We start from the raw sequence: 11,970 nt of genomic DNA, 5'->3' as shown, positions 1-11,970 counted from the left end.
GGGTTAGAATGGTGTGAGGCGGGGGGGGGGGGCACGTAACGCCGCCATGGATTCCCGAAATGTTTGAAGAAAACCCTTTGGAACAATGGACGAACGGGTTGATTCAAAAAATTCTCCGGGACATGGAGGGAGCCCCCATAAACTAGGTCTGAAGGCGAACAATCTGAATCTTCTCGCCAAAACCGTTCTTATAGGCCAATCGTCTATCCACCTTGGAGAGTCCAAACGTGACATTGCAGCGTTGGGCGTTAAAATGGTTACCTAAATTCATTGTGGCATATCTTGAAAAATAATTAATCGATTTAAAAAATTTAAGTTTTTGAATCTACCACCATAAAAGCAGCATACATCATTGTAAACAAAGTTTCTTTTAAAACCAAAACTATCGGAAATATGGACCAAACTGCAAACCGCACTGCAGTCATTGAGCTCCTCAAAAAGGACGTGGCCACGGCCACCATCATGAAGACCTTGAAGGTCAACAAGATGTTTGTCTGGAGGTGCCGAAAACGACTTGATGAGATGGGGGAGACTCCAGACGACCAGGATCTGGTCGACCACGGTCTTTGAGGACTAGGGCCTTGGTAAAGGCCGTAAGTTCAAAGGTCAGGCGAAATCCGGGCCGGTCGAACTCCACCATGGCCAAGGAGTACTTGGTCTTGAGGAGGACCATGGGAAGAGTGGTCAAGGAGGACCTTGGACTTCATCCTTACCGACTGAGGCGACGTCAACTCCTCTCGACTGCCACAAGATCAAAAAGATTGACCCGAAGCAAACTATTGAAGGATTGGCTCGCAGCAAACCTGGATGTCATGGTAATTTACAGTGATGAGAAATTGTTTGATGTCATGAGGAAATTTAATTCTCAAAATGACAGGGTACTCTCCCGGGACATCTCAAAGGTCGATCCCAGCGTCAAGACCGTGTACCGGACTCAGAAGCCAAGCTCCATCATGATATGGTGCGCCGTGGGCCAGCAATGGCAAGAAGTCGCCAGTTTTCCGGATTCCAGATGGAGTAAAATTAATAAGAGGTATATCTGACATTCTTGAAGGAGCAGGTGCTTCCTTGGATCCAAAGAGACTTTCCTGGGCAAAGAGTCTGCTTTACACAAGATTCTGCCCCTTCCCATGCAGCAAACGTCATCCAAGAGTGGAGCCAACAAAATTTTGACCATTTTTGGACCAAGGAGATGTGGCCTCCTTCCTCACTAGATATTAACCCCCTTGACTTTGCCATGTAGGTTATGGTGGAGAAGGAAGCAAATGCCGTCTCCAGACCCTCCAAAGATGCCTTGATGTCTGCAATTGAGAAATCCTGGGCGGGTATCCCAGAGCAGGCTGTGCGTGCCAGCTGTGCAGCTGTGAAGAAGAGATTAGTTCAAATTGTGCGGAATTATGGCGGTCATTTCGAAGAAATTTTATATGAACTTAATGGTTATGGCACCAACACTTGTTTGTGTGAAATTAATGTTAATTAATTAATTAATTTTGCTGTCAAATATTTTTTAAGTGGTAACCGTTTTTACGCCCAACCCTGTAGTCCAGCTTTCAGAGTGCGATGAAAGTGCTCTACCATTCCATTTGCTTGAGGATGATAAGAAGTGGTGTGGTTGGCGGATATTCCTAGCAGAGAGTTGAGGGAAGTCCAAAGCCCAGAAGTGAATTGCGTTCCCCGGTCAGAAGTAATATCTCCAGGAACAACAAAACGGGTTATCCAATGATGGATCAAGGCCCGAGCGCAGGATTCGGCGGTCATTTCTGCAATTGGGATTGCCTCTGGCCATCGAGTAAAACGGTCAATAATCGTAAATAAATTTCGCATTCCCTCGCTAACTGGCAATGGACCGACTATATCCACGTGCAAGGAATCGAATTTGTGGGTAGGTGGAGAACGATGTTGAAGTGGGGTTTTAACATGCCGGTGGACTTTTGAAATTTGACATGCGTGGCACGACTTGCACCAAGCACGGAAATCCTTTTTCATGGAGTGCCACACAAATCTCTTTGATATTGCTCTCAGGGTAGGGCGTGCTCCCATGTGGGAAAGGCCATGAACTGCATCGAAAACTCGTCTTGTCCAAGTAGAAGGCAGTATGGGGCGTGGACGGCCAGTTGAAATATCACACAGGATTTTGACCAAACCAAACAGAACATCCTCCAATATCATGTTGGTGATGGACGTGCGATAGGCATGGATTTCCTCAGATTCTGCTTGTTCCTCAGACAGACAATTGTAGTCCAAATCCTGACAGATGATAGGACTTACTAGCGGTGGGCGTGACAAAGCGTCCGCTACGGGATTGTCCAGGCTCGCACGATGCTTAATATTTGTGGTAAATTCCGAGATATAAGAGAGATGCCTTGCTTGTCGGGGGGAACGTTCTGTTAGATTGGTCATTGCTCCTAGGAGGGGCTTATGATCCGTAAATATCGTGAAGGATCTGCCCTCAACGTAGTAGCGAAATTGTTTGATGCCAAGGTACATGGCCAACAGTTCTTGATCAAAGGCGGCCCACTTTCTTTCTGCACTAGACAATTTCTTGCTAAAGAATGCAAGAGGTTGCCAATGTCCGTCCTTAAATTGGTCAAGAGACCCACCAACCGCATAGTCTGATGCATCTGTTGAAAAAGAGACTGCATCTGTTGAAAAAGAGCACTTAGAGTTGGGGTGGTGAAGCATTGTGGCATTGGCAAGTGCACCCTTGGCTGCTTCGAACGCGGTTTGACAATCCTGAGACCAATCAACTTCTTGACCTTTCCCACAGCAAACTTGATGCAGTGGGTGAATCTTATTTGCCAATCCAGGCAAGAAGCGGTGATAGAAATTCACCATGCCAAGGAATGTTTGTACCGCTTTCTTTGTTGTGGGGACTGGAAATTCTCTCACAGCACTCACTTTGTCCTTAGTTGGCAATATTCCGTGCGCTGAGACATGGTGCCCCAGAAAGGTCAATTTGGTAACTCCGAACAAGCATTTTGAAGGTTGCACTACCAAACCTGCATTTTGAAGGGCGCGAAAAACTTGTTTCAAGTGGTCAGCATGTTCGTCTCCAGATGAGCTGGCAACCAAAATATCGTCCAAGTAAAAGAAAATAAATGGTTATCTCCTCAATACACGATCCATTAAGCGTTGAAATGTTTGGGCGGCGTTTTTCAGTCCAAAAGGTATGCGTAAAAATTCGAAGAGTCCAAATGGCGTGATCACAGCCGTTTTGGGAATGTCTTCTTCAGCCATTGGTATTTGATGATATCCCCTTGCCAAATCGATCTTGGAGAAAATGCTTTTCCCAGATAGATCTATGTTGAAATCTCCTATGTGAGGGATAGGATAACGGTCGTCGGTAGTTGCGGCGTTCAAAAGACGCCACGAACCATCCGACTTTGTAACCACGTGAAGAGGAGAAGCCCATGGAGATTCTGAAAGACGAGTAATCCCCAACTTTACCATCTCGTCGAACTCAGCTTTGGCAGCTACAAGTTTTTCATGCGACAAGCGTCGGGCACGTGCAAAAACGGGTGGTCCAGAAGTAGTGAGAAAATGCTTAACCCCATGCAAAGATTCTGAAGGTTCACGGAAATGTGGGACGGTTAAATCGGGAAATTCATTAATAATTTTGCCCTCCATTCTTAATTCCGCAAATTCCCGTAGATGGTACGCCTCTGGAGATAATGAAGTACCTAAGAGTGATCGAGATCAATTAGACGACGTCCTCTCAAGTCTGTACAGCAAGGTTGTTTGAGACCAAAAAATTCCCACCTAATATAGGTTGATGAACGTCAGCCAAATAAAACGATTGTGTGTATTTTCGATCACCCAAAGTTAAATTAACCAATCTTGTTCCCCATGTCCGTATTCCCGATCCATTTGCAGCAGAGAGAAGTTGAGAGCTCGAACCGTCCTGGCGAAGTCGTTTAGAGGCGGGGAAAACAGATACTTCTGACCTGTGTCAATGAGGAAATCGATCCCAGCCATCTTATCGGTTGCTTCTAATGTCGCTTTTCCACCACGGATGGTAGCTAGGCCGGCCACTTGGGTGGTTAATGGTCGGCCAAAGCGTTTCCCGCAAAAGGGACAGCAATCATATCACATGGAGTTGCAGAAGAGTGGAGACACTTCCTTGCTTTAAGTGTTGATTGACGTCGGATGGAACAAAACTCGGGACTTTAACGTTGGACAACTTTATTTTTCAACTCGGTAAACACGGGTTTTTTCAAAAGAGTTACGTCCGTGAATTAATCCGTTTTTACGCGCGTAGACGGATCTCAACTCCCAGAAAGAACATCACAAAACGTACATTATAAAAGAGAGAATGATAATTTTCCAACACTCCTCCTCATTCGACACTCCATTCAATTATATTGCACATTTTACTCAACTTGCGTAATTTCGATCTGGGCAACACCTTTGTCAACATATCCTCCGTTTTGCAGTAGTGTAAGACGAGGGTACCTATAACCACCTGTTCTCGAGTAAAATGATATCGGATGCCGATGTGTTTAGCTCTACCGTGGTACTGGGGATTCTTGGCCAAACCGATTGCTGGCAGGTTGTCCTCAAAGATCTTAGTTGGTTCTGTCACGGGTTGCCCTCCACTTTTCATGACGTTTCTCAACCATATCGCTTCCTGAGCCGCACTTGAGAGAGCCATGTATTCGGCCTCTGCAGTCGATAAGGCCACTGACTTCTGTTTTTGGCTCCTCCAAGAGATTGGCCCGCCTGCCAAGAGGAACAAATAGCCAGAGGTGGACCGTCTATCTTCTGGATCTCCGGCCCAATCAGCGTCAGAGTATCCAACAATATTCACCTCACTTCCCCTTGAGTATGTGATTCCAACATTAGCAGATCCTTTCAGATACTTGAGAATCCGTTTCAAAGCACTCCAATGTTCTTGTGTTGGATGAGAGGTAAACTTGGCCACGGATGCGACAGAAAATGACAAGTCTGGCCTAGTTCGCACCGCCAAGTACAATAGACCTCCAACAATTGATCGATACTCAGACTGTTTCACTGGTTCTTCATCTTTGTTGGCTTTGATGAGCTTTAAATTGGGTTCCATTGGAGTATCTACAGGGTTGCACTCACTCATTCGTGTCTTCTCGATCAATTCTCGAGCAAATTGTGGCTGGCCGATCCAAACGACGCCCAGGTTGACGTCTTGACGAACAGTGATCCCGAGAAAATGGTTTACGGGACCGAGATCCTTTGCGTTGAAGTGTTGACAGAGTTTCAGTTTGATCTCATTCAATTCATTCTCATTTTTACCAGCCAAAATGAGATCGTCGACGTACACGGCTAAGTACATCTTGTCTGGTTTGTCCATATGGTAAAGACAAGGGTCTTCATTCGTTTGGACGAAGCCGAGATCCTTTAGAACCGTGTCCAACTTCGAATTCCAACAGCGAGGGGACTGTTTAAGGCCATAGAGGCTCTTTCTCAAGCGGCACACCATGTCTTCTTTCCCCTTTATCTCAAATCCCTCAGGTTGTCTCACGTAAATTTCCTCTTTGATCTCACCATTCAAAAATGCCGTCTTAATGTCCATTTGATGCATACTGAGACCTTGAGCGGCGGATAAAGCGAGGAGAACACGCACGGTCTCAAAACGGACAACAGGACAAAAAGTTTCGTCGTAGTCCATACCGTATTGTTGTGTAAAACCTTGTGCAACCAATCTTGCCTTATACCGCTCCGGGTTTCCTTCGTCATTTCTCTTGATTTTGAATACCCACTTAGTCCCAATGACTCGCTTGTCCCTGAGTTTGGCGACCAAGTCCCACACATCATTATCTTTCAAGGACTGGATCTCTTCTTCAACCGCACCCTTCCATTCCTTGCAATCGTTCCGACTAAAAGCCTCTTTGATGGTGACAGGATCCGGCTCACTTGAGAGAGCAGCGCAGGTCCATTCCCCTAGCCTTTGGGGCTCCCGTCGAACACGTTGTGGTCGTTGTTCTTGTTTTTCTTCCTCCTTGTCGCGATTATCACCTCTGCTGTTCTGCTCGAACGTTCGAGTCTCCAGCTCGCTCATACAATCATGATATTCAAACGTTCCTGGATCCAGCAACTCGTCGAGAACCACAGTGCGACCTGGAGTTTCAGCTACTTTTGAGGAGAATCCGTTCGCCAATTCACTAAACACAACATCTCAACTATGAACAACACACTCTTGAGTGCAGTCATATAGACGGTATCCCTTGATTTGATCAGCATATCCAAGTAACACTACTGGCTTTGACTTGGGATCAAGCTTTCCCCTTTTTTCCTTCACGATGTGTCCATGAGCAAGACACCCAATTCGTCTGAGATGAGCAATTTTGGGTTTCTCACCAGTCCAAACTTCGAAAGGTGTCCTTCCAACCACTGCTTTAGTTGGGGCTCGATTCCTTAGATAGGCCGATGTGGAGATCATCTCTGCCCAGAACCTTAAGGGTAATCCAGCATCCGCAAGCATAGTTCGGGTGACCTCAACTAAAGTACGATTCATTCTTTCCGCGACTCCATTCTGCTCAGGATTGTACGGGATTGTTAATTCATGACGAATGCCCTCCCGACTCAGACATTCCTCGAACTCGTTTGAGGTAAATTCTCCGCCATTGTCTGTTCAAAGTGATTTCAATTGGCATCCGGATTGCTTCTCTACCATGGTCTTCCACTTCTTGAATACTGAGAAGACCTCGTTCTTCTTTTTCAAGATGTATACCCACACGTACCGTGAATGGTCATCAATAAAAGTGAGAAAATAATTTCCTCCGCTCAACGACGTCTCGCCCATCTTGCCACACACGTCACTGTGGACTAACTCAAGTTTTTCATTCGCTCTCCTGTGGGCTTGTTTTGGGAATGGCGACCGATGAATCTTTCCCATGGCGCACGGCTCGCAAACTTCGTCCGTGACCGCGTTCTTGAGGTCCATTCCCACCACCATTTCTTGTCGGATCAATTCTGCTATCCCACTCACGCCCAGGTGGCCAAGGCGCCGATGCCACTTCTGAAAAGATGTTCCGTCATTCTGTTCATTATTTGATATCATCACACTTGCTATCTTCTGGACATGATCCAGCCAATAGAGTCCATTAATTCTTGTGGCGACGGCAACAACGTTTTTGTCCCGACTGGCAATCGAGCACTTCCTTCCATCGAAAGCGGCTGATGCTCCACCTCCAATGCCTTTGAGATACTAAGAAGATTGAAAGACAGTTCTGGAACCAAAAGCACACCGTGAAGTGTGCACGAGACTCTCTTCTTTCCAACGCACATTACCAGTTGGACGTTCCCCTGCCGAATGGCTTCCACGCCACGACCATCTCTGAGTGTGATCTTAACCGGTTTTTCCAGTGCATTCAAACTGTCAAACATCTCTTCATCATTACACATGTGGCTTGTGGCACCCGAGTCCACGATCCACGTTTGGTCTCAATCAATCCATGTATTGGCTGACACTTGGGCCGGAAGACCAACATCTTGGACGGTGTTGACGACAGTTCGGGTACTTTCCCTGTGAGCTCTGCTCATTCGTTGTCCATTCTTTTCAGGCCATCGGACCCGACAATTGCGTTTGATGTGTCCCATTTTCCCGCACCGAAAGCACTCTATCATTCTGGCCTGATTTGATGAGGCAAGACCTTGTTCAGTCATCGGAATGGGACTTACTATTGCCCTTTTCCGTTCTTTGCCCCAGAGGCGCTCGGTTACCGTCTCCCACGACGGGATATCCGGGTGAGCTTCCTGCGCCGAATCAGAACTTGGTAGCTCTCTGGCAAACTGGCTAGCAAGTAAACGACACGATCCTCTTTGTTCACGGGGTCTCCCACGACGGCTAATTCATGGAAAATCTCTGTCATTGCCTTCAAATGATCTTGTAGATTACCCTCCTCTCGGAGCTGACAAGTGAATAATTGCCGTCTCAATTGAAGTCGATTGGCCCAACTCTTCTTTTGAAACTGGTTCTGAAGACTCTCCCACACTTGCTTCGGATCGGTCGGATCACTGAGCAGATACAATAAACCAGAATCCACGGAGAGTACCAGTGCGGCCAAGGCTCGGTCCTTCCAGACCAGGAATTTCCTCAAGGCCTCCCCATCCACGTCTGAGCTTGGTTCCACCTCGGTTCCGCTCACAATGCCCCAAAGGGCGTCTTTGATCAAAGCCATCTTGGCTTGAATCTTCCACGTGGCATAGTTGGGTCCTTTCAGAGGGACCACCGCCGTCCGTTGCTCCATCGACATTCCTCCAAGGTTCGTTCACTGCAGTGGAACGAGACTGTGACCCATAACCTGTTGAATGACGTCGGATGGAACAAAACTCGGGACTTTAACGTTGGACAACTTTATTTATCAACTCGGTGAACACGGGGGTTTTTCAAGAGAGTTACGTCCGTGAGCCAATCCGTTTTTTCGCGCGTAGACAGATCGCAACTCCCAGAAAGAACATCACGAAACGTACATTATATAAGAGAGAATGTTAATTTCCCAACACTCCTCCTCATTCGACACTCCATTCAATTATATTGCACATTTTACTCAACTTGCGTAATTTCGATCTTGGCAACGCCTTTGTCAACATGTCAGCTATCATATCCTCCGTTTTGCAGTAGTCTAAGACGAGGGTACCTAACACCACCTGTTCTCGAGTAAAATGATATCGGATGCCGATGTGTTTAGCTCTACCGTGGTACTGGGGATTCTTGGCCAAACCGATTGCTGGCAGGTTGTCCTCAAAGATCTTAGTTGGTTCTGTCACGGGTTGCCCTCCACTTTTCATGACGTTTCTCAACCATATCGCTTCCTGAGCCGCACTTGAGAGAGCCATGTATTCGGCCTCTGCAGTCGATAAGGCCACTGACTTCTGTTTTTGGCTCCTCCAAGAGATTGGCCCGCCTGCCAAGAGGAACAAATAGCCAGAGGTGGACCGTCTATCTTCTGGATCTCCGGCCCAATCAGCGTCAGAGTATCCAACAATATTCACCTCACTTCCCCTTGAGTATGTGATTCCAACATTAGCAGATCCTTTCAGATACTTGAGAATCCGTTTCAAAGCACTCCAATGTTCTTGTGTTGGATGAGAGGTAAACTTGGCCACAGATGCGACAGAAAATGACAAGTCTGGCCTAGNATTCTCAAAGAAGAAAATATGTTCTTAACAACGGGGTCACCAGTTTGTCCATAGATGCAGCCATTGATAAATTAGCTTCACACGCCTGACCCTGATTCCAGACTAGGTATTTGATGCTTTCAACGAACGGCATTAAGCCTACAGTGTTAAGGAAGGGTGGGCCTACGTGCTGACGAAATATCAAGTTCCTCAACAGCTCAAAATTTTCGACTTTTTAGTAATTTGGTTAATATGGGTAAATTCCCTGTAGGGCCTTTTGAGGTCAATGGGGAAGCCATAAACAATGTTGAGTTTATGGCCAACACTCTTGGAGATCAGTTCCCAAGTGTCTTTTCAACTCCAAAGAGTGTAGGAGCAACAAGCCATTACTATATTGATGAGTTTGTTGAGATTGATAATGTTAGTCAATTGGGCAATTTGATGATCTTGTAGAAAAAGATCAAGATGCTTTAGAGGCCATTAGGGACCTGAGACCCTCAAGCTCTCCTGGCCCTGACATAAACGACCAATAGACTTATTAGGCTTTAAAGTAATTACGTTTTGCCAAAGAGCCGTGACAACCCATACCTAATTAAGTGAATGAATTGCAATCCCCATTTATTCACCCACACACTTAAATCCACTAACCACGCTCACCCAACTAAAGTGCGTCTGTTCTCAGCGAGCTCCAAAACAGGAATGAAAAGACTTTAAGGTTAAAGATGAACCTTTCATTTTAATAGTAGTTGGTAGTACTAGCAGTACGTACTGGTAGTGAAAGTACGTTTCCTGTAGCGGTAAAAAAACTTGGGGAAAAGCAAAACAAAAAATATCATTTCACGTTTCTGCATTCGAAATATTTTGGCAAAAATATCCAACTTACGTGCCAGATATGTTGAAGTATGTTCATAATGAAGTATTTGTCCTCAAGTATTGGCCATTGACATTTTATCAAAACTAACAAATGAGTAACGCTGAATTCTAGTGGTGTAACGAATTATTCATTTTGGCCAAAGTAAATGGAACTTCCTTTTATTGAGGAATGGCTAAAGCACTGAAAATGAGTATTGACTACCTTCTAAACGATACTGTCATTTAAGATATTTGGCCGCCCAATCAGTTCGAACATGAATCAAGGCAGGCTTGGGGGCTGGTTGCTCCATTCTGAAGCTTGTTCCACGGACAACTCCATTATCATATGGTGACGAGAAAGACTCCTGTCCCTGACGCTTACTTGGAATTGGTATTGAGTAATTATTGTTATTTTGGAGGCCCTTAGGGGCCCTAGGGAGATTGTCAACCACCTTATAGCTCGACAGCAACCTTCTGGTAGATGCAGGGGCATGTTTGTCCAATATTGGATGATTGTGACCAAATTCACGAGGGCTGCGAAAAGGTGGAAATGACTTGTGGCCGTTCTCAAATTGGGGCCCTGGATTTGATTCTTGACTGAGTGATGAAATTGTAATACTCTTGTTAAGAGTCGATCTATTTTGTTGTTTGGTGTGAGGAAAAGTATGATCCCGATTCACTTCTACGCTAAAGTGGTCGGGAACGTCAAGACTTCCCAACTTGGTATTGAGAGGTCGAAAGTTTCCATCGATTTTTGACACTGATCCATGAAACCAAGGCAATCTCTTGTCATCCTCCTGGAAAGGAAGCCTCTTGATCGGACCACGATTAATCACAAAATGTCTCATAAATTCATTATCCCCTTGTTTGGAATGTTTGCGAACAACCATGGCTGACTTGTTTTCCATCATCTGATGATCGGTGGCTTTCGACATATTAGGTACAAAAATGCATTCACCATTGATATTTGGTTGGCCTGTGTTGACATGGCTTCCAAAGTTTGAATCCGGTTGTTTGGACTCAGGGATGTTCTTGTTCCTTTTCAAAGGCGACAAGCTAAAAGTTGCAATCAGATCTGATAGATCATCCTCGTCATAACCATCGTCGTCATGGTTGACGTCGTCGTCCTCGACGGCTTTTAGCACAGGTGCAGCCAGCCGGCGCAATTCTTCCTTTTTACACAAGGACAAGCTATTGGCGTTGTTGGAAGGATGGTCATTATGATGATGATGGTTGTGGTGATGATGATGATGAGGAGACCGGGATTGGGTTAAAGCCCGTTGGCGCTTGCCAAAATGCGGTTCATTTTTTGAGGTGGACAAACCAAATAACGTGGTAGGTTTTTGACTGAGTTGAAGTTGGGATCCTTGCACTTGTTCCATGAACATTGATCTGGCTGAAGATGTCGATGCTGATGTTCGGGGCAGACCTTTGGGCCCCCTAAAAAATGAATGCTTCAATGCCTCAGGAGCCGAGCTCCTCCAAGACGGATTCCATACCATCAATGTATACAGAAGGGACACGAGCCGGGAGGAAATGTGAGGACCCAGCACCTGGAGAACAAAATTGGAGAATGAAACGGATGAATGGAGGCCTCTCACGAAAACAAGGAGGAACAAGTGAAAAGGCTAAACATACGCAATGAAGAAATGAAAATCAAAATTGCAAAGCAGCAGAATTCCAGCAATTCTGTAGTTTGCCCTTTTATCATTTGATAATGACCTTTTTATCATTTTAATGGTAATACAGGTTTTATTGAAACTCTCAGTCATGTCAACTCCTAAAATGTGTAAAAGTATGTCCAGATCCTTTGTCAACGCCCGTCGATAATGGCATTAGGCTGGGAGCCGGACAAAGGTACGTATATTCCGAAGGGATGTCGGGCCAAGGACAATTGGTTTGTTAACAAGTCCTTGGACGGGAAAGACAAGTTGTGTCCGGACATCACGTCAGAAAATTCCAGGATCCCAACAATGCTTGACAGCCCGATGGTGAGGGGCTCAGTCTCGGATATAAAATACGCCC

General features: G+C 45.7%; 1 protein-coding gene across 1 annotated transcript in view; it reads right to left on the bottom strand.

The window, feature by feature from the left end:
- Nucleotides 1–9,670: 9,670 nt before the first annotated feature.
- LOC131889868 (probable serine/threonine-protein kinase DDB_G0268078) overlaps nucleotides 9,671–11,970 on the bottom strand; it is a gene marked incomplete at its 5' end in the record, with an annotated part of 87,958 nt that continues 85,658 nt past the window's right edge. The window contains 1 exon segment of the mRNA XM_059239082.1: nucleotides 9,671–11,498. Within this exon segment, the coding sequence (XP_059095065.1) occupies nucleotides 10,185–11,498 (1,314 nt within the window).

Source organism: Tigriopus californicus, chromosome 11 (assembly GCF_007210705.1).
Source record: "Tigriopus californicus strain San Diego chromosome 11, Tcal_SD_v2.1, whole genome shotgun sequence".
NCBI classification, from domain to species: domain Eukaryota; kingdom Metazoa; phylum Arthropoda; class Copepoda; order Harpacticoida; family Harpacticidae; genus Tigriopus; species Tigriopus californicus.
This window is presented reverse-complemented; position numbering and strand designations above follow the sequence as displayed.